Below are 23,001 nucleotides of genomic sequence, written 5' to 3' on the forward strand. Positions count from 1 at the left end.
GTATTTTTAGACTTTTGTTTTTTCAGAATAAAACTTGTTTGACAATCTTGAGCATGTGTTATATTTTTATTAAATGTGTTTAATTAAGCCATTGCTGCAAGTAATTTGACAGTTAACAATATTTTAGTGTACAGTTAATCACAAATTCAGTCAGCATTGTCATGACTCATTATCCCATGATGAAAGCCAGGTAATACGGTGAAACAACGTCACGATATCAACGTTGATTCAATTTGCAAAACCGAAGCATAATTCATCATTGGTTCAACAACGTCGACACACAATCTTTATTCACCCACCCATATTGAAAGAAGAGACGGTGAAACAACGTCAAGAAATCAACAATGAAACAACGTCACGATTTCAACGTTGATTCGTTTTGCACAATCGAAACATAATCCAACATTGATTCGACCTTGGTCCCTTACGTTCACCGGTGAATCAACGTTGAAATGCCGGCTGTTTTTTATAAGTAAATGTTCCAATCAATGATCCAGGCAGTGCCAGCGCGTTCTCGTCTCCCTCCTTCATTTTACAGTCGAATTGTGGCTAGAACGGCTCCAGGTTCAAAGGTCAATACGGAATGGATTAATCTGCGTTATTTTTTTTTTAACGCGTTATTTTGTCTCAGATTAATTAATCGAAATTAACGCGTTAATGTCACGGCCCTAATAGAAACGCATAAAAATCACGAACCGCTTCAGGTACAGTATAACGTCATGGGTTTCCATCTCTTCCAAATTACAGTAGTGAACTGCGTTCAGGAGGAATCTGACTGGTTCAGGAGGAACCTGATTGGTTGCAGTGTTCGGTGACTGACGTCTCTCTAATACTGCATAGCATGAAACGCGATGGCGACGTGAGATGTCTGTGCGAGCAGGGTGTGCGGAGGTATGAAAATTAATTTGTTGACTGGCAGGTAGGACATTGTACATTGCATTCAGAACGAATGCAATGATTGGACGAACATTTTATGGTTCTACACCTTCCACAGACGATATATATAGATATAAATACATTTAGACCTCTTAACTTTGTGATTGCGATCAGGATGTGAAGAGACCAGTATAACAAAAATGTTTCTGGAACAAATTGACTTTTTTACCATTTACTTCTTTTGAACTCATAAATAAATGTTGAGATGGCATGGCATCTTTGGCTTTTTAGAGTCATTTTTTGATGAGTTTCTAAAGGTTTAAAGATGACTGTGGTATATGACAAAGATTACTGCTTGCAACTGTGTGTTAGAGAGAGACCAAGAAAGGGAGCTAGAGAGAATGTGTCTGTGTGTTTACTCTCGAGTTAAGGCCCTGATATACTTAGTCAATGATTTATCCGTGCAAATCTTTGTAATCTGTCATCTTTAATCAAAATAAGTTCCATTTCTATAATGACATCTCTTCACTTTTCTGACATGTTCACCAGTGTGAGGGCGGTACAACCTGTCACTCACGTGAGTTCACAGCAATAGTAAACCGCAACAAAATCAAGTCCCGGACTACAATTTCTAAAAGAGTCTTGAAATTCAAAGTTTTTAAATCTTTGGGCTTAATCATTTGTGAATGCAACTCAACATAACAATGTGGGCCCTTGAACAAATGAATGGGATTTTTTTTTTTGTGAATGCATTGAAAAAATTTGAGTTAGTGGGAAGAATCAAAGAGCCCTTGTTAATGCCTCAAAAAAGGAATATAAAATAAATAATGGAAAGATGAATCGCCTCTTGCAGATATAAAAGAGAAAGTCTGTAGTGTGTTTTTGCACCTTGTTACTAAACTTGAATGTTTTAATCATTCAATTAATATGTGATGATTTAATACACTGATGGCCTATAATTAACCGCTAAAGTTTGATTAAGGGCTGTGTGCTGTTGGTTTTATCAGGGATTATAGACATAATAGGTAGTGCATTGTAATGAACTCCAGCAATAAACTCCAGCTAGTTTTTATGTCCCTTAATAAACATACCACGCTAGCAAGCAAGCACACCAAATGTTTGTAAATATTTGCTGTTTGTGCAAAATTTGTGGGAAAATTTGTGTAAAACTCACCGCAACCACCCCAAGATGAGTTTTACATTGAAGGTATGACACAACGTTAAGATGTAAAAGTTTTTTTTTACATTTTATTCATGTTTTGCCTCTGTAGGAAGTATATAAGGCTTTCCTTCAGAATACTTCCATGAAAAACTATAATCCCAAAATAGATGCCGCATTTATCTCATATCGTAACAGCAAAAATTTTAATCCTACACACCTCCCAATTTGTTCTTCACAGCGCTGTCTGCCTTCTTAACACTAATTAAATATCTGCCCTCCCACCACTAATTAAAAAGTGTTAGGTACACAGGCGGGTGCTGGGATGCCTGGGGAGGTGGAGGTATGACAACCTTTCTCTCTCTCTCTCTTAGTTATGTATTTAGCAGGGTTTATGTGTGAGTAACTGTGTATTCATGACGCTTACAAACGCCTCAAGCTGTGCTCCAACACATTATGTTTACACTCCAGTACACCTCCCCTCTATACATACGGAATCATATACAAAGTATTTCCTTTGTGTAGAATTGGCCTATACTGATCACCGATACGATCACCAAAATAAATAATACTACATGATAAAAGAAGGCTTCAAATAGACCCCCTGGGCTTATTTAGATACTCTTAACAACAATGAACTTTAAGTATAAAAAACATGTGCAACATAGCATTCCTGTGAAATAAATAGTAAAAATAAAAAACAGTGAAGTCTTCTTTATCAACATTAAGTAATCAAATGTAAAATCAGTGCATATAGGGCTGGGTATTGTAAAAAAAAAAATCGATATCGAGACCGATACGATACCTTGATTTCGATACCGGTTCCTGAATGATACTTTTTTCGAAACCATTTATGAAATACGTTTTAACAAGATTACATTATACATTACATCAAAAAAACTGTGGTTTTATTTTTTCAGTTTGTTGACTTTTTTACAGACTCAATGACACTTGGGGGGGCGGACTATATGCCTCGCGCTCAAGCACACGCATAAAGCTTGCCGCAAAGCACTTGCAAAAGTAACCTGATTATGAATGTGTGGGGAAAAAATAGCAAGGAGACATTTTGATTGTTTATTAATAAACTAGTGTTTTCTGAGTCAGTGTTGGGTGCAAAGATGTTGACGATGCTGACTCATCATCTCTGCAGTCTAATGAACGCACACGCGCCTATAGAGAGAAATTAACATTTAATTTGTATTACATAATCAGAGAGTATTTGTTTTCGATTCGAATTGGTTAGTTTAAAAGTCATTTCAGAGCTTTCAAGCTTTCTATAGGCCTGTCTTGTCTGTGAGGCAAGTAGTTCTACGCCAAGTTAATTTATGTGACGCGCTCCAGTTCTTCTTGCAGTCGAAGACGGAGCAACTTTCTGCTCTTAAGTTTATTCTGTGCACTGTCAAGTGCTTCATCAGATTTGTCGTGTCTTGGCAGCAATGATCTTGTCGCAGATATTGCATTGCACGCTGTTGGCATCGAGCCTGCTGAAATGTAGCAACACTTTTACATCTATAGGGGTTGGGACGCTTACAGACTACAGCCTCACGTGTGAGCCACATCTCTGGGCGTAACTGGCATAAACTAGTGTTTTTCCTTGATGCCTTGCCACAGCCAATCATGCAGCATGCTTATTGGCTCATTGACGTTAACGAGATTTGGTACCGAACGACAAGACATTTTTGATACTCTATGGTATCGAGGCAATTCGATCAGTGCCTAAAAAGAATCAAACTCGATACCCAGCCCTAACTGCATAGTCTTCACTCTATAAATTAAATATAGATTAATCTATATTTATACATAGATTTAGGCTGCTGTCACTTTAAGACATAATACACGGATACAATATAATGTTTACACATGCAACTTATTTCCAGAGTGTTTATGTTCACTTCAGACATAACCAAGCTGGGCATTTTCAAATATTTCTGTGTGTATTTGACCGTTTAGGCGCGAAGCTCAAAGAACACTTTGCTTGTCCGTGTTCCACTCCGCCTCGGACCGCTCACACAGAACGGCACTTGGGGAACAGTATCTCTTTCATGGTTTGATGCAGTTTTAAGAACTCTTTTTATTATCAAGCAGGTACTGCAGTTTATCAACAGTAGACTGCATTTTACGACAATCACTGTTCTACAGTTGTGGTCAGAATTAATGGCACCCCTGGTAAATATGATAAAAAATGGCTGTACATTTTTTTTTATCTTTTATTCAAAAAAGTCCATTTCATTTAAGTAAAATAATTGAAAGTGGGGGGGAATCACATTATGAAATAAATGTTTTTCTCCAAAACACGTTGGCCACAATTATTGACACCCCTAGAATTTTTTACGAGTAAAATATCTCTGAAGTATATTCCCATTAATATTTACCTTTTTTTTAGCACACCAGGGTGACAAGGAACATGAAATTGTCTAGCTATGAATTCTTGTTTCACAGGAGTTTAAATATGAAGAAACACAAAGGCCAAATTCCCTTAATCATCCATCACAATGAGTAAAACCAAAGAATATACACTCACCTAAAGGATTATTAGGAACACCTGTTCAATTTCTCATTAATGCAATTATCTAATCAACCAATCACATGGCAGTTGCTTCAATGCATTTAGGGGTGTGGTCCTGGTCAAGACAATCTCCTGAACTCCAAACTGAATGTCAGAATGGGAAAAAAAGGTGATTTAAGCAATTTTGAGCGTGGCATGGTTGTTGGTGCCAGACGGGCCGGTCTGAGTATTTCACAATCTGCTCAGTTACTGGGATTTCTACCAGAAAGACTCGGGAGATAAAATGATATAACAAGAGTAAATTTATTAATAGCTCAGCAAGCATACATTTTATAAGTCTTTGGCGTAGGCCCCGTCCTGAGCAAGCAATGCGAGGGTAACGGAATCTGCGAATCCCGCCTGAAGATGAAGGTAGGGGCGCAGCCGACCCCCTGGAGGTAAAGGAAGGGACCATCCTGGTGGTGGTGGGGAGGATGGAGGGAAAGGACCATCTTGGAGGTGGTTGGGGAGGATGGAGGTAATTGGCGCCGTCAGTATCTGCGAACTCAGACGAATGTAAGTACCATTCTTTTATACTGAGAGTGTTAACACATGATTGGTTAGAAGTGAGTTAATTCATGACGCGCTGATTGAGTCTTCCTGGCAGAACTTAACGCTAAGCTTACATTTTCATGCACAACCATTTCTAGGGTTTACAAAGAATGGTGTGAAAAGGGAAAAACATCCAGTATGCGGCAGTCCTGTGGGCGAAAATGCCTTGTTGATACTAGAGGTCAGAGGAGAATGGGCCGACTGATTCAAGCTGATAAAAGAGCAACTTTGACTGAAATAACCACTCGTTACAACCGAGGTATGCAGCAAAGCATTTGTGAAGCCACAACACGCACAACCTTGAGGCGGATGGGCTACTACAGCAGAAGACCCCACCGGGTACCACTCATCTCCACTACAAATAGGAAAAAGAGGCTACAATTTGCACAAGCTCACCAAAATTGGACAGTTGAAGACTGGAAAAATGTTGCCTGGTCTGATGAGTCTCGATTTCTGTTTAGACATTCAGATGGTAGAGTCAGAATTTGGAGTAAACAGAATGAGAACATGGATCCATCATGCCTTGTTACCACTGTGCAGGCTGGTGGTGGTGGTGTAATGGTGTGGGGGATGTTTTCTTGGCACACTTTAGGCCCCTTAGTGCCAATTGGGCATCGTTTAAATGCCACGGCCTACCTGAGCATTGTTTCTGACCATGTCCATCCCTTTATGACCACCATGTACCCATCCTCTGATGGCTACTTCCAGCAGGATAATGCACCATGTCACAAAGCTCAAATCATTTCAAATTGGTTTCTTGAACATGACAATGAGTTCACTGTACTAAAATGGCCCCCACAGTCACCAGATCTCAACCCAATAGAGCATCTTTGGGATGTGGTGGAACGGGAGCTTCGTGCCCTGGATGTGCATCCCACAAATCTCCATCAACTGCAAGATGCTATCCTATCAATATGGGCCAACATTTCTAAAGAATGCTTTCAGCACCTTGTTGAATCAATGCCACGTAGAATTAAGGCAGTTCTGAAGGCGAAAGGGGGTCAAACACAGTATTAGTATGGTGTTCCTAATAATCCTTTAGGTGAGTGTAGTTCTGATGTGCATCAAAAGATTGTTGAGCATCACAAAATAGAAAGTGTCTGTAAGAAAATAGCTAAAGAACTGGAGGTCCTGGACTTTTTGTTCAGAGAATCTTCAGAGAATTTGTATCATGGATTCTAGCAAATACCAATAGATAAAAATTCTAAACTTTACGGCCTCTGCTAGAAATCTTATAATGGGCCATTGTTGGATCTTCCATCAGGACAACGATCCAAAACAAACATCAAAATCAACACAAAAATGTGTTACGGAGCACAAAATGAAGCTTCTGCCTTGACCGTTTCCTGACCTGATGAGTGGAGTGAACTGAAGAGAAGAAGCACCAACATGGACCTGGGAATCTGAAGGATCTGGAAAAATTCTGTATGGAGGAATGGTCTCTGATCTCTTGTCAGGTGTTCTCCATGCTCATTAGGCATTACAGGAGAAAACTTAGAGCTGTTATCTTGGCAAAAGGAGATTGCAAAAAGTATTTAATAAAAGGGTGCAAATATTTTTGGCCAGCGTGTTTTGGAGAAAAAACATTTATTTAATAATGTGATTCCCCCCGTGCTTTCAATTATTTTACTTCAATGAAAGGTTAGATTTTTGCAAATTTTTTGAATGAAAGATCAAAAGGATAAACCATGCAGATTTTTTTTTTACAGCCATGTTTGATCATATTTACCAGGGTTGCCATTAATTCTGACCACAACTGTAGCTGATTTGGACGTTAAGTTTAGGCTTTTAGGGAGGAACGTGATGGAAAGTGGAAAGTGATGGAAAAAGGAAAGTGATGCACTAAAAATTTCTTGCTGTCATTGCTAGTTGTTGTCTTTGCAATGTCCCCGCTCTCCACATTGAACGGTAGCTTGTGGAGACTCGCAGGTCCAATATCGGTCGTAACCCACCACTTTTCTTGGGTACAATGAAGTAGGGGCTGTAAACTCCTAACTTCATATCAGCTGGAGGGACCGGTTCTACTGTGTCCTTCGCCAGTAGGACTGCGATCTCCGCTCGCAAGACGTGGGCATCGGCTGCTCTCACTGAAGTGGAGTGGATGGCCCGAAACTTGGGGGGACGCCGGGCGAACTGATTTGCATAGCCGAGCCTGAAGGTCGCAAGACGGACTGGGGAGCGCTAGCCATGCTCGCAGAGACCATACAAGCGGGACCAAAGGGACAGCAGGCGCACCCGCAGTGGGGCAGCAAGGTGGAATCTCTTTGTGAGGTGGCCCGTAGCGGGGTCTGAGTGTGCTGTGCAACACTTACCTGGTTCCACAGGGCAGGTGGCACAGGAGAAGGCTTGGTTGCGTTCTTGAACTGCACGCTGCTGGCCGCTGGCGGATGAGAGTGGTGAGGATTCTCTCCTCCCACTGCTCTCCGGGCCCTCTTCGGACCCAGAGATAGAGGAACTGCTCTCTTTTTTGGGTACCACTGTGACTCAAGTGGCGGAACAGAATTTTAACTCAAAAGTTTCGCTACCTGGCCCTCCACCGGAGGAGAGCAGCTCCACCCATCTCCGGGTCGCCCGGAAAACTTTTTTTTTTTTTTGCAGGGGACGACACCCTAGGTGACGAGTAGACTGAGTAGCCCACGAGGGACTCTGATGGCACGTCGGGGGAAGCTCCTAGGTCTGCTACTGACTGCGGAGAACTGCTGGGCTCAGTCCTCGACATTGTCGCCGAAAAGGCCACATGTGAAATGGGAGTGTCGAGAAATCGTACTTTGATAACCTCTTGGACCTCTGCAAGGTAAGCCAGGGTTGCTTCTGGACTAGCAATGTGGACATCGTCTGGCCGAGGGTCTGCGCAGTGACCTTGATCACGGTTAGTCCACATGCGTATCTCAACCCCGGCTCAGAACTACCCTTGTACATTAAGAGTGCCTTAGCCTCAAATGCAGGGTGGAGGTGGTCTGCGCACAGCCACCCCACCATTGAGGTTAATGAGAGAGGAAAACTGCAGATTTTAGCACTTTTCGCATTCCATATTTTTGGCACCAATATAGCACCATACTGCCCAGTTTTTCAATGCACATCCGCGAAAAGACCCGGATAAGCATGGCTGTCAACTCTGAATCTGAGTCAGCATAAGCACACACCATTGCAGTGGGAAGCTCAGCATCACCCTCATTTCCAGAGCATAACAGCCCTCTCTCCGATGCAGCATTCGACATCTGATCCTCAGCTGGAGCCCTGAATGAAACGCTAGGTTCCCCCATATATATATATATTTTTTTTTAAAGACCATCAATCCCATCCAGAAGCTGCACAGCTTGTGATGCGCTAGAGGCGGAGGGGCCCTAGGGGGTTGGTTCCCTTAAGGAGAAGCCCTCACCACTCTACCAAAGTAGATCTCTCCTGGTGGTCACCAGGGAGGGCGCTGCAACAGAGAATAGGCAAGGGGACCGCACACCTAGAGCGACACGCTGAGGAGCGAGAGACCCGTCTGGGTTTTGCCCGGTGGGGGCTCTCTCTGATCTTCATGGTCTCCCAGAGTTTTGAGCAGACCTGCAGCTGTACTTTTACACACAAGCGGCGGCTGGCCAACAACAGAGGGGACTCAAGCTTTCCGGAGAAAGAAGAGTCGCGACCGGCGTGTTGACATTCCCGTACGAAAACATGAACCACCCACAAACACAGTCTCAACATGTTTGCCCAGGCATGCAAGACCGTGATTGTGGCCGCCATTGAGGACAGGAAACGACCGCATCCAGAAACACACGGGTGGAATGTCATCTTTAGAAAGACGCAACTCACACCCATGTACGCTCTTTTAGAAGTCTCGCTCTATCGGTGCTGAAGCACACAGGGGGAAAGGTAGCGGCAACACTGACAGGGAATTGCAGCCTGTAGTTTGCACTCACTCTCATTGAAGGCACAACTCTTACCAGCTGTGATAACAGCCTTTTAGCGCACTCAGACAGCGCACAAAACCAGCTATAAAAAAAGCTTTTCAGCGCACAGAACAGCGCACCGTTTTTTTTTTTTTTTTGCTCAATGAAAGGCAAAAATAATAATAATAAAAAAGAGGAAATCGACCCCGCTGCCGTGCCACGACACCAACACCGATGAAATTGAGAGGTTCTCCTTAAAGAGCTCATTCAGAAGACACTGCTTGCAGACCAGAGCATACATGAAACGCTCGGCTCTGAATCGAAAAGCTGAAGATGCAATGCACCTGCTGCTCATTATATACCCGCTCTGCGAGGCAAAGCAGCTGCTGCAAATCATTGCATGCCAATGTTCATTGCCTCGTTTAGTTACACTCGAAGTAGATTGGCTCTCTGGCGAGATTCCTATTCGTCGGTCATGACGTACTCGAGAGTGCCGATTGATAGGGAACATAATGAATGACTCTCTGAACCAGTTATTTTTATGGAATCAAAAACGTAGTCAAATTTCCACCACAAATTACTTTTTTATATAAAAAAAATATATATCTTTCTCATTTCCTTTTAATGGATTAATGTTTGTTTTTTTATATATATAAATTTCTATTTATTTTGTTTCTTTGATATTATTTTACTTTAATATTTGTATTTGAGGTGGTACATTGTCTCTTTATGCACGCATTAAATATAAAGAGTGATGGCGCCAATAATGTGTTTCAAGAGTGCAATGCTAGTAATTGAATAAAACAACAATTAGACAGAGATATGGGTTTACATTTTTTATTAATTGTATCGCCAGGATCCATGACTGCAGCATGGGTCAGAGGCCAGTTATTAAAAGGGCTTGGCATTTCCTGATATTTTTTATATCTTTTGCCGGGAATTATGGGAAATGTAGGTTTTGGGACAATATTTGTTTGGGTCGTTTGTTAACTTGAATGTGTTGTGTATAAAGTGTATTTTTGTGTGTTTAAGTTTATTTTTATTATTGCTTTATGGTGAATGTGATTTCATATGTTTATGTAGTGAGGTTTGAATTGAGATTGTGCAAAACCCGTTATTAAAAAATGGTTTGGTCTGTTTCGTTGAAAGGACTTAGTTTTCTGTGGCTGAGTTAGTTCTGGTTAGGGATCCCTGGAGAAATCATCTGAGATCCAGAACTCAGTAATTTCCTGGTTTCCCATTCATTAGTTCTTTTTCTTTTTCTCTTCTTTTGCACCGTTTTGCAGTCAATAAAACAAGATTTTGATGGCTCTATGAATGTTTTGTGGAAGAACCTATATATATATATATATAAATATATATATATATAATCCCTGAAAAGACACTGTTTTAACACTGTTCTATGTTTGTTTTAAATTTTAATCTTAGCAAATGAATTTAAAGTCTTTTTGCAGTCTTTTTGTTTTTAGGAGCTTCTTGTTGGTGATTTAAATGGATAATTCATCCAAAAAGTTAAAAGCACAGAACAAGGGTCTATAGAGCAAAATATAAAATCTTTATTGTGCGGCCATTATCAGATTCTGTCATGAATTAATCACATTTCATGTTGTCTGAGAAGTCTTTTGCATTGATTCCCGAGCCAAAATCTACAACAAACGTCTTCCATAACAAATCATTATTACTGGGGAAATGTTTTCATTAAACATTCCAACGCAGGAACGCCTCACTGTCTACAAACTATAATGTACTCACATTAAATGATTGTTTCCTTATCACACTTGGGGAATGTGTCGAATTTTAATGAGATTTTTCCCACTAACTGTCTGTGGAAGTAGCTGTGAAATCCTACGATTGTAATCTCGCCTCACTCTTTACTGTGAGAGAAACGCATAAAGAGAGAGTGGGAGAGATAAGAACGAGGGGGAAAACAGGGTTTGGATAAGAATGCGAGCGCTGGAGATCGCTGGAAGCTCTAATTTAAGCCATAACCAAAGATGGTCAGATGAATAGAAGAGCAAGCATTAAGAAGTTCCCTTCCTTCCAGCAGTGTGCTGTGAAAGTGCTAGAGAGAGAGAGAGAGAGGTTTTAGAGAGGAAGAAGAGGGGGTAGGTGATAAGGTTATGGGAGAGATATTGCTTACTCGCTTATCTGTGACAAGTGTGCATGCACTGTAAAAATTAAACCGTGATTTTTACGGTAAAAACACGGCAGCTGTGGTTGCCAGAACTTTACCTTCAAAAATACAGTAGCAACGTTATTGGTTTTACAGACTTAACTTAAAATTTACAGTAATAAACCGTATTTTATCATCTGATATAATGTGAATTTACCATCCTATTGAACTATTAATATCTGTTTTGTACCATTGTAATACACTCATAACCACCAATCACAGCAGTGATGAGAGTCACATGATCAATCAAAGCTCATCACAAGCAGCTCTTCCACAAGAAAGTTAATACTAATTTATAAAAGCTGCATAGTGTCATTCACACAAACATTAAACACCATCATGGTAACACATGAAATTTAAAAAATGCAATAAACATTAATTTAACAACATTAAATGTAACATAAAACCCTAATGTACATAACTGATTAGAAAAAAAGAAGAAAAAAAAACTAAGAAACAGTTATTTCAACAAAAATACATCAAATGTGAAGTGTCACACAGGGAATTGTGGGAATGCCAATTTACGGTTTTTCACTGTAAATTATACAATGAGTTGTTCTTTTTCACTTTCAAAAACCGTAAATTTAACGGTATTTTACAGCAAAATTACATTAAATGTACCGTTAGATCTATCACAGTTATTTACCGTATATAGTACGGAAACTTTCTGTTAACCAATTAACAGTTTTTCACTGTAGCATTTTTACAGTCTTTTACCGTTAAAATTACGATCATTTTTTACAGTGTGTCTTTGTGTTTGTGTGTGTAGAGGAAGGAGGTTGCAGCAATCTTGGTTTCTTGTTACAGGCTGAACATCACCCTTGATTTTGGCTTTCTTCTCTTGTTCTCCCCTCATCATTGTCTGTTCCCCTGCCGTCAGGGATATTAACCCACCCAGCCTCCCACATCAAAACCATAACACTCCCCCCTCAAACCACAACCCTCTCTGACCCAGTTTTTTGGGGTAAAGGGCTATTGTGCACTTTTGGGAGTCTCCCCCTCGCGCATTCTTCATTGCGACACATGCTCGTGTACACGCATACAGTATGTGTGTGTAGGTCTCTTGTGTTGCTGTAAGGTCAGTTGTCTCTGATCTCCAAGACTGCTCTTCAAAAGAGAAGCATGCAGAAATGAGAAGAGGGAAAGCAGACAAGGAAAGACACGAAAGACAGAATGTCGAGTATGTGTGAGTACAACTTTCACGGCGTGTGCTTGTGACTTAACAGACGAATACATCAGTGCTGTTTGACCTGACTTGACTTGAAGTCAGTATTTCTGTGAACAGGATGGGACTTTTGCCTTGTGTCTCTCAGTAGATATGGCATGTGTTTTATTATGTGCCACTGCTGTGAACCAGGGAATCCCAACCAGGGGATTCATTTAGCCTTTACAAACTAATAAAACAATATTATTAAAATTACAGTTTTATACATTTATATATTTATGAATGAATAAATAAATGAATGAACTATTCCTGTAAAAATACTAATGAAAACGCTAAATGATATCCACTATATTATGAGGTAGGAGCATATTTCTGGTTTAATGTTTGGGATTCATTTTGCTTTGCTAAACCTATCAAACAATGTTATTAGAAGTAAACTTGAAATAATATTAGGACTGTGTGTGTCAACAAATAAAAAAATAGTTTTTTTATTTATTTAATTGTTTTTTTTTTTGTTTTTGTTCATTCATTTATTTTTATGATCTGTATGTGCAATAATACTAATACAATGCTAAATGATATCCACTATATTATAAGGTAATAGGAGCACATTTCTGGTTTAATTTTTGTTAAGGGGGTAATGCAGCTCTGGGGGTACATAAGACAAAAAAGGACAGACTCCTATAAATGAGATGGCAGACTGTGAGGCGGGGGGAGTGTGGATGGATGGATGAAGGGTATAGATTGGCTTTGACATGGGCACAGGGGCATTTTGCTGAATCTGAACACTGTCTGTCCCTGCCAAGGGGCAGGGCATGAGAACTGTGTGTGTGTGTGTGTGTGTGTGTGTGTGTGTGTGTGTGTGTGTGTGTGTGTGTGTGTGTGTATGTGTGTGTGTGTGTGTGTGTGTGTGTGTGTGTGTGTGTGTGTGTGTGTGTGTGTGTGTGTGTGTGTGTGTGTGTGTGTGTGGATATAGAGACCCACAAGAGCAGCAGGGGACTCAGGTTTAATCAGTGAATAGTATCAACAATTATTGAAGGAATGCCTAAATGCATTCAGGACAAAATGTGTTGGGTTGTGCTGCATGAGTGTGTTCTCGGTTTAGAAAAATATATATACTAGTACTGTTCAGAGGTTTTGGGTGAGTAAGAATTTTAAGATGTTTTTAAAACAAGCCTCATATGCTCACCATCATTTTGTAAAATAGTATTACAAATTAAAATGACTGTTTTCTATTGTAATATATTTTCACATCTAATTAATTTTTTTAATAGCAAAGCTGAATTTCCATCAGCCATTACTCAAGTTTTCAGTGTTACACGATCCATCAGAAATCATCCTAAGCTGATTTGCTGAATCATTTCTTATTATCAATGTTCAAAACAGTTGTTCTGCTAGCTAGCGGCTTAATGTTTTTGTGGAAGCCATACTTTTTTAGTATTCTTTGATGAATAGAAAGTTCAAAGTGACAGCATTTTTTTTTTTTTTTACGATGCAAAAGTCTTTGTCACTTTTGATTTAATGCATCCTTGATGAATAAAAGTAAATTAAGTTAAGTTAATTTCTTACTGACCCAAACTTTTGAATGTTGTATATGGAAAATTATGAAAGGAGGATATCACAAAACTATTAGTTATGAGATATCCTATCTCAGTGATGTTGTTAATTGTTTTGTTGTTGTTGTTTTAAATTAAATAACTCTTATCTCTCATTAAGTAATTTTATTAGCATAACAAACAGATGCATGGCAAACAGATTAAATTATTTTTTAACTTGGCATGAAACCATAGAGGATGTTTTGTCCCTTGACATAAATATAACACAATACTAATGCTGAGTCGCAATTTATTTTGTATGAGCATGTCTAATACTGACACAGGAAATAATTGTATTTTATTTAATTGTTGTTAGTTGACTCCCTGTGGCCACAGCCTTTGTGTGAGCGAGCGTGTGTGTGGCCGTTTGTGCAAAACAAAGTCCTTTATTCCCTTTGGGAGTGAGGGCTATTTCAACCTTGAAAGACAGAGTGTGTAATAGAGAAAGAGAAACAAATAAGTGATGGTGAGATGATTGGGGCATTACAGCAACAGCAGTCATTTAAGGACAGATGCTTAAGAGTGACCAGTGGATCTGTCTCGTGTTCTTTTGTGTTTTCAGTATGTGTGTGTTCATTGTTTGTGTGCCTACATATGAGCCACATTCTAAGTCTATGTTCCTTACCCCTAGTGCCTCTACCAGCATAGTGAGATGCAGATTAAAGGTGAAGGGCTAGTACACATCAGCGCATGCCCTCCGCTGAGGTCCTCTTCTGGGCAGGAGGAACAGGAAAGGCCTGGACCCTCTGGTTCTGTTGAACCATGTCAGGTCCTGTTTTCAAAGTGACCTGTGAAAAGAAATAAATTAGTCTATTCTCTTTTCTCTCTGTCTCTTTCTCTTTCTCAAACATATACTGTATACTATATACTTGGATTTATACTAAGATATTTTATGAGATATTATAATATTACATGTCTCCCTTGTGTTTGACTGCTCAGATGCAACCTTTTATGGTCATAACAATCAGTACCTCATATGCTTTATTGGATGGAGAAATCCAAACATTCATTAAAAAAAAAAGCAAAACAAGAACATGCAGAGACAAACCAGAGAGGTCACACACTCACCCGCTCACCACAGCTGTTCTCCCTCAGGGAAGATTTGTGTGGTTCAGGCTCACTGCTCAAGGTAATTGTGTCTGCGTATGTATGTGTGAAAGAGAGTTCCGTTCATTGAGTCTATTAACACTTGGTTGACCTTTTATCAAGCAATATATCAACAGAATCCACAATGAACTATATATGGATGAATATTGGTACAATATTGGTTATTGCCTGTTGTCGTTTTGATTTTTCAGTTTTGATTAAATTATTGGATATTTAATAGTGCTAATTTCCTCTTTTTTTAATTTAGATTACATTTTCCTTCATCTAACATTCACTAGAAATTAATTTACTTATAAAAACACTTATAATTTAATAACACTGTTAAATATAATCTATTAAATATAACAAATATCTTTAAAAACATTTTTTTGACAAATAGTATAATTGTAATAAAGGCCTTTTTTGGGTTTTCAGCCATAACATGAAAATAATTATAGCCACATCCTTGACATAAGTGCTGTTCGATTTCACATATTATAATGAAGTTTGCATAAAACTTTATACTTAGTCTAAAACTTAGACTGTATTTAGTTATTTTATTTTTTTTACTTTGATTTACAGTATTTCTAATTATGCAAATACAAATATCTACTTCAATAATGAAAGACCTGAATATCCAAAACACTGTCACATCATATCATGAATAAAATATGACAATGGTTGTATCATTTTGCGTTCATAGCTCGTATAATGTTAAATAACCTTGCATTTTGGTCTGGTTTCTGTTGTAAAAAAAAAAAAAAAAGCACTTTTCATTATTATGCACTTATATTTGAAACTCTCTGTGTTTGTTCACAGAGTCTGTGAGCTGTGCAGTGTGGGACGCTGTCTGCCCCGTTGTCATCAGACGTCATGAGCTGGAGCTTCCTGACGCGTCTGCTGGAGGAGATCCAGCACCACTCCACGTCGGTGGGGAAACTCTGGCTCACTACGCTAGTTGTCTTCCGCATTGTGCTGACTGCAGTGGGCGGCGAATCCATTTACTACGATGAGCAAAGCAAGTTTGTCTGTAACTCGGGCCAGCCGGGATGTGAGAACGTCTGCTACGATGCTTTCGCACCACTCTCGCATGTGCGATTCTGGGTTTTTCAGATCATCCTGTCCGCCATGCCCTCTCTGCTCTACATGGGCTACGCTGCCAATAAGATCTCCCACAACGAGAACTTGCGGGGTGGCACAGGGGCCAGTGAACCAGCTGCAGGTGACTCGGCAGGGGGCGGATACACCCAGCGTAGACCAAGAAAGATGTACTTTGGGGCACGGCAGCATCGACCAGGACACGAGGATGGGGAAGAACAACGTGAAGACGATCCCATGATTTACGAAGTGCCTGAGATAAGCAACACACGTCGGGATTTGGTGCCACCACGACCCAAACCCAAAGTGCGTCACGACGGGCGTCGGCGTATCCGAGATGACGGCCTGATGCGAGTATATGTGTTACAGCTTCTGACGCGTTCCGCACTGGAGGCTGGCTTTCTGGCGGGACAGTACCTGTTGTACGGTTTTCGTGTGGAACCGATCTTTGTGTGCTCTGATAAGCCCTGCCCGCACCATGTGGACTGCTTCATCTCACGCCCCACCGAAAAGACCATCTTCCTACGAATCATGTACGGCGTCAGCTGCCTTTGCCTGCTGCTAAACCTGTGGGAAATGATTCATCTCGGAGTTGGAACCATCGGCGATGTACTGCACAAGCGAAACGCAGCATCCACTGATGATGAGTACCAGCTTGGCCTGCTTGCGACGGGTGGCGTGTCCGTCGGAGTAGGCGGGCCTTCGCTCAGCGAGGGGGAACCAGGAGGTGGGGTTGGGGGTGGTGCTAGAGAAGCGGACTATGTTGGTTATCCCTTTTCCTGGAACACTCCTTCTGCACCACCAGGCTACAACATTGTGGTGAAGCCCGAGACGATGCCGTACACAGACCTGAGCAATGCCAAGATGGCGTGCAAGCAGAACCGTGCCAACATTGCACAGGAAGAGCAGCAGCAGTACGGCTCCAATGAGGACAACTTTCCATCTGCAGGTGAGGCGCGGCCGCCACCCATTAACAAAGACGTGATACAGTTAGAGGCGGCGATTCAAGCCTATACCTTGCAGCACAATGCTAGCAATAACCACGACGAGCTCAACGACACTAATGACATCGATGAGAAGCCTCAGAGTAACATCACCACAGTACCTCAGAAGGAGCGAAAGCAACGGTCCAAGCATGGGAAATCTGGGAGCGCTGGGAGCAGCAGCAGCAGCAAGTCAGGAGAAGGCAAACCATCTGTCTGGATCTGACATTTGCACGCACACCTGAACATAACACTCAGTGGGCAACCTCTTATCCATTTCTACACATTCTAGACATAAAATATTGTGTGTATCCCACAGATTACAAAGACTGCGCATTCGCAATTGGAAAATATGCTGTATATATATTTTTAAATGCTTTCAGTGCCTTAAAGGAACTTGATCTTCCTAAAATAATCTTGTGTTCTCAAGGTTATGTTAAGCTCTAAGAACATTCCCTCATAATCCTGAAAAAAACTCATCCGTTTTCAAAGTTTGGAACTATTCATTGAGGTACTCAGTGAGAGAAAGTCTTCCTATCGGATCCCTTTGGAAGAGTGATGACACTACAATCCGATTCCAAGCCAGCTGTCTTCTTATTTCCAGTGTTAAACAATAACTTTTACATTTACAATGCTATAACAATGCAATGATGCACCAATGTAGTGGTGGTACTCTGTGGTCTTCAAGACCCAACAAAACAGTCCTGTGAAATAAGCTGATAAACTGTAATCTACATTAACAAACACACAAACACATTCAGTGCAATTTTTGGTCACACTCAAAGCTATGAGTGTTAGAAGCATCAGTGCAATGTCTTTTAGTTCTTGAAATTCTAGATCTCTGTAGCCACCAAGACTTGGGATATTTAGTTGATGGATCCTTATCCTACTCTGTTCTTGTACTATCCCCTACTGGTGAAGAAAGCAGTTGCAGTCTACTCTTATCAGCCATATAAATATATACAGGGTTCCCACAGTCTTAGAAAACCTGGAAATAACAAGTTATTTTAAAAGTGTGATTTCCTGGCCTGAAAAAAAAAAATCATGGAAATTATTTTTTAAAACTTAAAAGGAATAGAAAATTATTATTATTTAAATCTGTATGCAGTAATTGAATATTGAATGGAAAAGTTAAGGGGAAATATCATGGATATTCATTGGTTATAAAGTGTGGGAACCCTGTACATTTAGTTGCATATGAAAATAATTTTTCATTAAGATTGACTTGACAGAAGCTCACTGTGTATTGTTGCTATTGCTCTAGTGAACATGTATTTGTGGGAACATCCTCTGGCTCTAAGAGACTTAGCAGATCCAAGTAGCAGGTCTAACTTGGTCCAAATGGAGGTTGAGAGTTTAACAGTGCAATGTAGATATCCAAGATACACACAAAAACATTCACATGCACACTGTGTTGAGTCTTCCATTTTCTCTCTTACTGCCACATTCCAACTTGCGAGACTTTTGCCTTTATGTGGGATGTTTCAATTTGTGACAATTGCCATGGGAGACCAAATACTGTTTGTCACAATAAAGACATCAAGCTACTATGCAGTCATGCGGACTGAGGAAAACACGCCATAGAACACCATTGTGTGTGCCTGCGTGTGCGCGCTTGCGTGTAGCTGAGGATGAGAAGGTGGGGGAGTGATTGCATGAGTGCATGTGAGAAATTTTTGATTAACGAATTAAAAAAATAAAAGATAATCCCTTTACATATCAGCATTTAAGCAGTATTTATTGATGCTGAAGATTGTGGCATTAGATGTGTGGTTTCTATAAGCGAGACTTGACTTGTTTGTATTTTTAAACATCAATTAGGTTTCTTTTTTTATTAGCTTTTTTAATACATGGAACTCAGCAGTGCCCATATGATTTGATTATTACAAAATACGTTTTGTAGGATTTTTTTTATAATTTTGTTGCCTTTACTTGTAGCAAAAACAAAACAATTTGATGTATGTACTTTGTAGCAAGCCAGTTTGCTCCGTGAATCCTTTTTTCATAGTCATATTCGATCCCTTCAAATATGATTTTGCATGGGAGGGAAAATAGGAATGTTTTAGGAGAAATTCCACAGCACTCTTTCCAGTGGAAAACTCTACACAAAAAGGATTCTTCAGTGTAACTACTTTGACCTTTTATGTGTGGGTGCGTGTTGGAGTAGCTGTATATCCGAGCGCTCCAGATGGAGTGAGTTTAAGAGACCCCTCTGTTCCACATCTGAGCACCACTGCGTGTGTTTACGTTTGTGTTTTTTTAATATGGGAGTGTGTGTGGAGTTTGAGTTAGCCGAGGTAATCCTCAAGAAAAACCTCTCTCGTACTTTTGTCAGCTGTCTGAGAAAGAGAAACTGAAGTCGTAAGCTATTTTACTTCAGAGTTTGACACATCGCTTTGAAAGCAAGTCTTCTCAGCTGGTCGAAATGAAGTATGATGGCATTCTTCTTACTGATGAGTATGTGTGAGTGTGAAAGCATGCGTTTCAATTTATTGTCCTTTCCTGGTTATCATCAAGCCAGTAATGTGTTTGATAAGACCTTTGTTTGTCCTGACTGGTATGTGATTCAATAAATGTTGTCACTGTGTTTGAAAATGAGGGAGAAAAAATGCATTTAATGTGCCAAGCTGGATTGTTCAGCGATTTCCAATTTTTGAAAACCCTCTCTTTGGATTTTGAAATGCATGTTCAGAGCTATTTTGTTAATAAAATGAAATGAATGGGAATTGTGTGCGTGTCTGAGAGCGAATATGCATTTGGCATTAAAGGCACCCGTGTCAATGGAATATTTTTGATGGTTCGTGAAGGGGTCAGCCTATTATTCATCCCTATCTTTGACAGATGATGTATTTGTGCGGGGGCGAGCCACGTTTGTCGCTCTAACTCATCTCCAGAACATCAACTGTTTCTCCGTATTTGTCAAAGCAGGTTTCTCTCAGAATGGATTCCATAAGGCATCAGATTGGCCTGTGAACCATTAACAGATCATGGGGTCACTGTAGTGTCAAATGAGGTTCCCAATGGGAATGTCTTTCCCTTAAAAGGGTGTAACACAGATGCAGAAAAACCCTCTGGCTTGGCCAACATGAGCGGAATCCCCTGAGTGTGTGGAACAGCTTGCGGAACGTTTAGAACAACAAAAGTGTACTCCCTGGCCATCCATCCATCCATTCCACAAACCACTATCCTCTGTAGGGTCGCGGGACTCCCCAGCCAATTGACTGCAAATTGAAAATACGGACAACAGAGCAAGCGTCAGGAAGAGAGATCATATTGGACAGATCTTACCCTTGCCCTGCAGTAACATTTACACACCAGATGTACAGAAGCAGGTTTTCCATAGTTTCCATAGACAGACATTCATGGCAGCGCTGCGCAGTGAGAGGTCTTGAGGGGTCTGGACACAGATCCAAATATTAAAGGGATAGTTTGCCCAAAAATGACTTTCTTCTGTGAAACACAAAAAGTTTAAAAAGTGTTGTTTTGGACTCCGTTGATTTTCATTGTATGGACAACGTGCTTCAAATATTCTTTTGTGTTCCACAGAATAAAGAATGTCATACAGGTTTGGAAAGACGAGGGGGAGTATAACAATATTTTCATTTTCAGATGAACTATCACTTTAAACATTTTGTTAATGATTATTTTTGTTAGTTTTGTGCATAATGTGTATTCACGTGTATTCATTTAACAAATAAGGAAAACCAAGAGATTTATCAGCAGCCAACAGTTTATGGTTGTACTGATTGTTTTCATGAAAACATATAGTTCATTGTCTTTTGAGTCAGCATCACATTAAATTGAACTTTGCCACTCTCATTTCCTTCAAAAACAGATGTAGATCACTAACAGTACCAACCTTTTCAAGAGAATGGACTTTGTAGTTTGATTGTACAGTTATAGGGGCCCATCTGTCAACACCTACCACATGCAGAGGAATTTCAGAAGGCACAAATTGCCAAGCTGTCCTATCAGAAGAAGCTCCAGTGAGAACAAGCCTTTCAACTGGCCAACTCACTGTCATGATCAGACTGCCCCTGAATGGAAAGAGTCAGCAGGAGTTTACTTTGTACTATATTTTGACTGAAGCCAATTAAGACTAAACCAAATGAACTGACTCTAATAAATCTGCGTTTGAAAGGTGTTTGTGCTAAAGAAGTTCACCTAAAAATGTCTAATGTCTAAACTCTTTTTGATAATGTACTGGTTGCTTCTTTCCTTGTAATTACAATGCCTCTTCTGAGCGTCCTGTTGTATGGCGTTGAATGCTGGAATACCTACAGGCATCAAGAGAGTCGGCTAAGTGCCTTCCATACTAAATGCCTCAGGTTTATAATCGGTTCAAAGTGACCAAAAGTAAACCACTGTCCTCCCACCTAAAATTCATTCGTCTCAGATGGGCTGGGCATGTCACCAGAATGCGCATACCCCACGCAATTGACCTATCGGTAAGCCCCGTCCGCCTTATGCCCTATTCGCACAGGATTAGTATTACCTGGTGACCTCTAGTAATTTGTAATAATTGCGGAAGTTGTCTGTGATCTTAATCCCGTGCGAATCGGCCATGTCTGTAATTTGTAAAGTAAAAATTCCCCCGCAAGTGACCTACCATATTTTGTCGAACACCCGAGGTCCTGTGATAATATTAGTCCCGTGCAAATCGGCATCTCTGTGATTTGGCGTGGTCGTTTATCATTTTTTCAAGGTTTTTGTTTCCTGTGCGCTTTTTTATCCATCTTTCGCAAAGAATGGAGGCTGCGTCGGACTGCTTTGTTAGTATTTTGGGTGCTGGGTCATATCGCTATACACCATGATACGATACAACTATACAATTTGCAGAAAGAGAAAGCTGAAAACAAGAGCAAAAACAAAAAGAATGATTAAATGGAGATTGATGACATGTATAGCAGCATGTGGTAAGGAACATTCTTCTGTTTATGATATATCATACAGCTAGACCTATAATAACGACAATACATTTCCAAGCAATAGCCTATTGACATGATATCCGGGAGATAAGTCAGTAAATTCTAGTAAAATCACAGGCTTCGCTTATCCCGTGCGAATACGCCACACGGAATTCAGATGTGGGTGGGTAATTTCTAAATCACACGAGGTCCCCAGATAATATTAATCCAGTGCGAATAGGGCTTTAGTTACTGTTGCTAACTCAGACAAATAAATAGAGTTGCTAACTGTCTTACAATGACAGCCATCAGTGTGAAAACCTTGTCCCAAGATGTTTTTGATCAATTCTGGACATAGAAGGACCACCTCTCGCCGAGGAGCATTCAAGTGGGACTTAAAGGGGTACTTCACCTCTGGAAAGATTAATGTGTATTTAAAATGGGTCATTTATGTAGAAGAAATGTGAAATTATTTTTGAATTTGGAGCTTTCTAGACTGAGAAAAGCCAGAAAATGTATTTTTGGCTTATGTGGATGAAAGACAACAACTCCCAGAATGCACTTGCTTCGCTGCCCTAGGAGGCCACTCCCAAGCCATGCCTACCGGTAAGAGAGCGCAGTTTAAAACAACAAGGCTAGGCTACTAGTGAGTCTCCGTGACGACTGACGAGTCTGCCCGGGATTTCGAGATCGCCCAAAATGTCCGGGATTTGGCTTTTGTGATCTTAATCCCGTGCGAATCGGCCATGTCTGTAATTTGTCTGTAACACATCATCGGAGGATTTTTTTCCAGACAAAAAATACATAAATCTCTCGTCTCAGGGGGATATGAGGGTGGAAAGCACGGTAATTCGAAAATACTACAGGTTTTCTGCTAATACAAAGCTTAATGCTAAATCCTGAAGTTTCCCTTTAAATATGCCAAGGAGGGATATATAAATGATTTTAAAATAAATGTGGTGGGTAACAAGATTATTTTGGAAG

At 40.3% G+C, this 23,001-nt stretch overlaps 1 protein-coding gene across 3 annotated transcripts in view; it reads left to right on the forward strand.

Annotated features, from left to right (window-relative positions):
* Nucleotides 1–20,441, forward strand: part of gjc1 (gap junction protein gamma 1) — a 35,120-nt gene extending 14,679 nt beyond the window's left edge. For 2 of the 3 annotated variants that reach the window (XM_084408594.1, XM_084408595.1), the window contains one exon: nt 15,849–20,441. In XM_084408594.1, coding sequence (XP_084264720.1) covers nt 15,903–17,336 — 1,434 coding nt within the window. In that variant the 5' untranslated portion in view covers nt 15,849–15,902 and the 3' untranslated portion in view covers nt 17,337–20,441. Of the gene's footprint in view, nt 1–12,386; nt 15,073–15,848 lie in introns of those variants that run through there. The other variant, XM_084408593.1, reaches the window with a different exon arrangement.
* Nucleotides 20,442–23,001: the final 2,560 nt, after the last annotated feature.

Source organism: Rutilus rutilus (genome assembly GCF_951802725.1).
Source record: "Rutilus rutilus genome assembly, chromosome: 1".
Lineage (NCBI taxonomy): Eukaryota > Metazoa > Chordata > Actinopteri > Cypriniformes > Leuciscidae > Rutilus > Rutilus rutilus.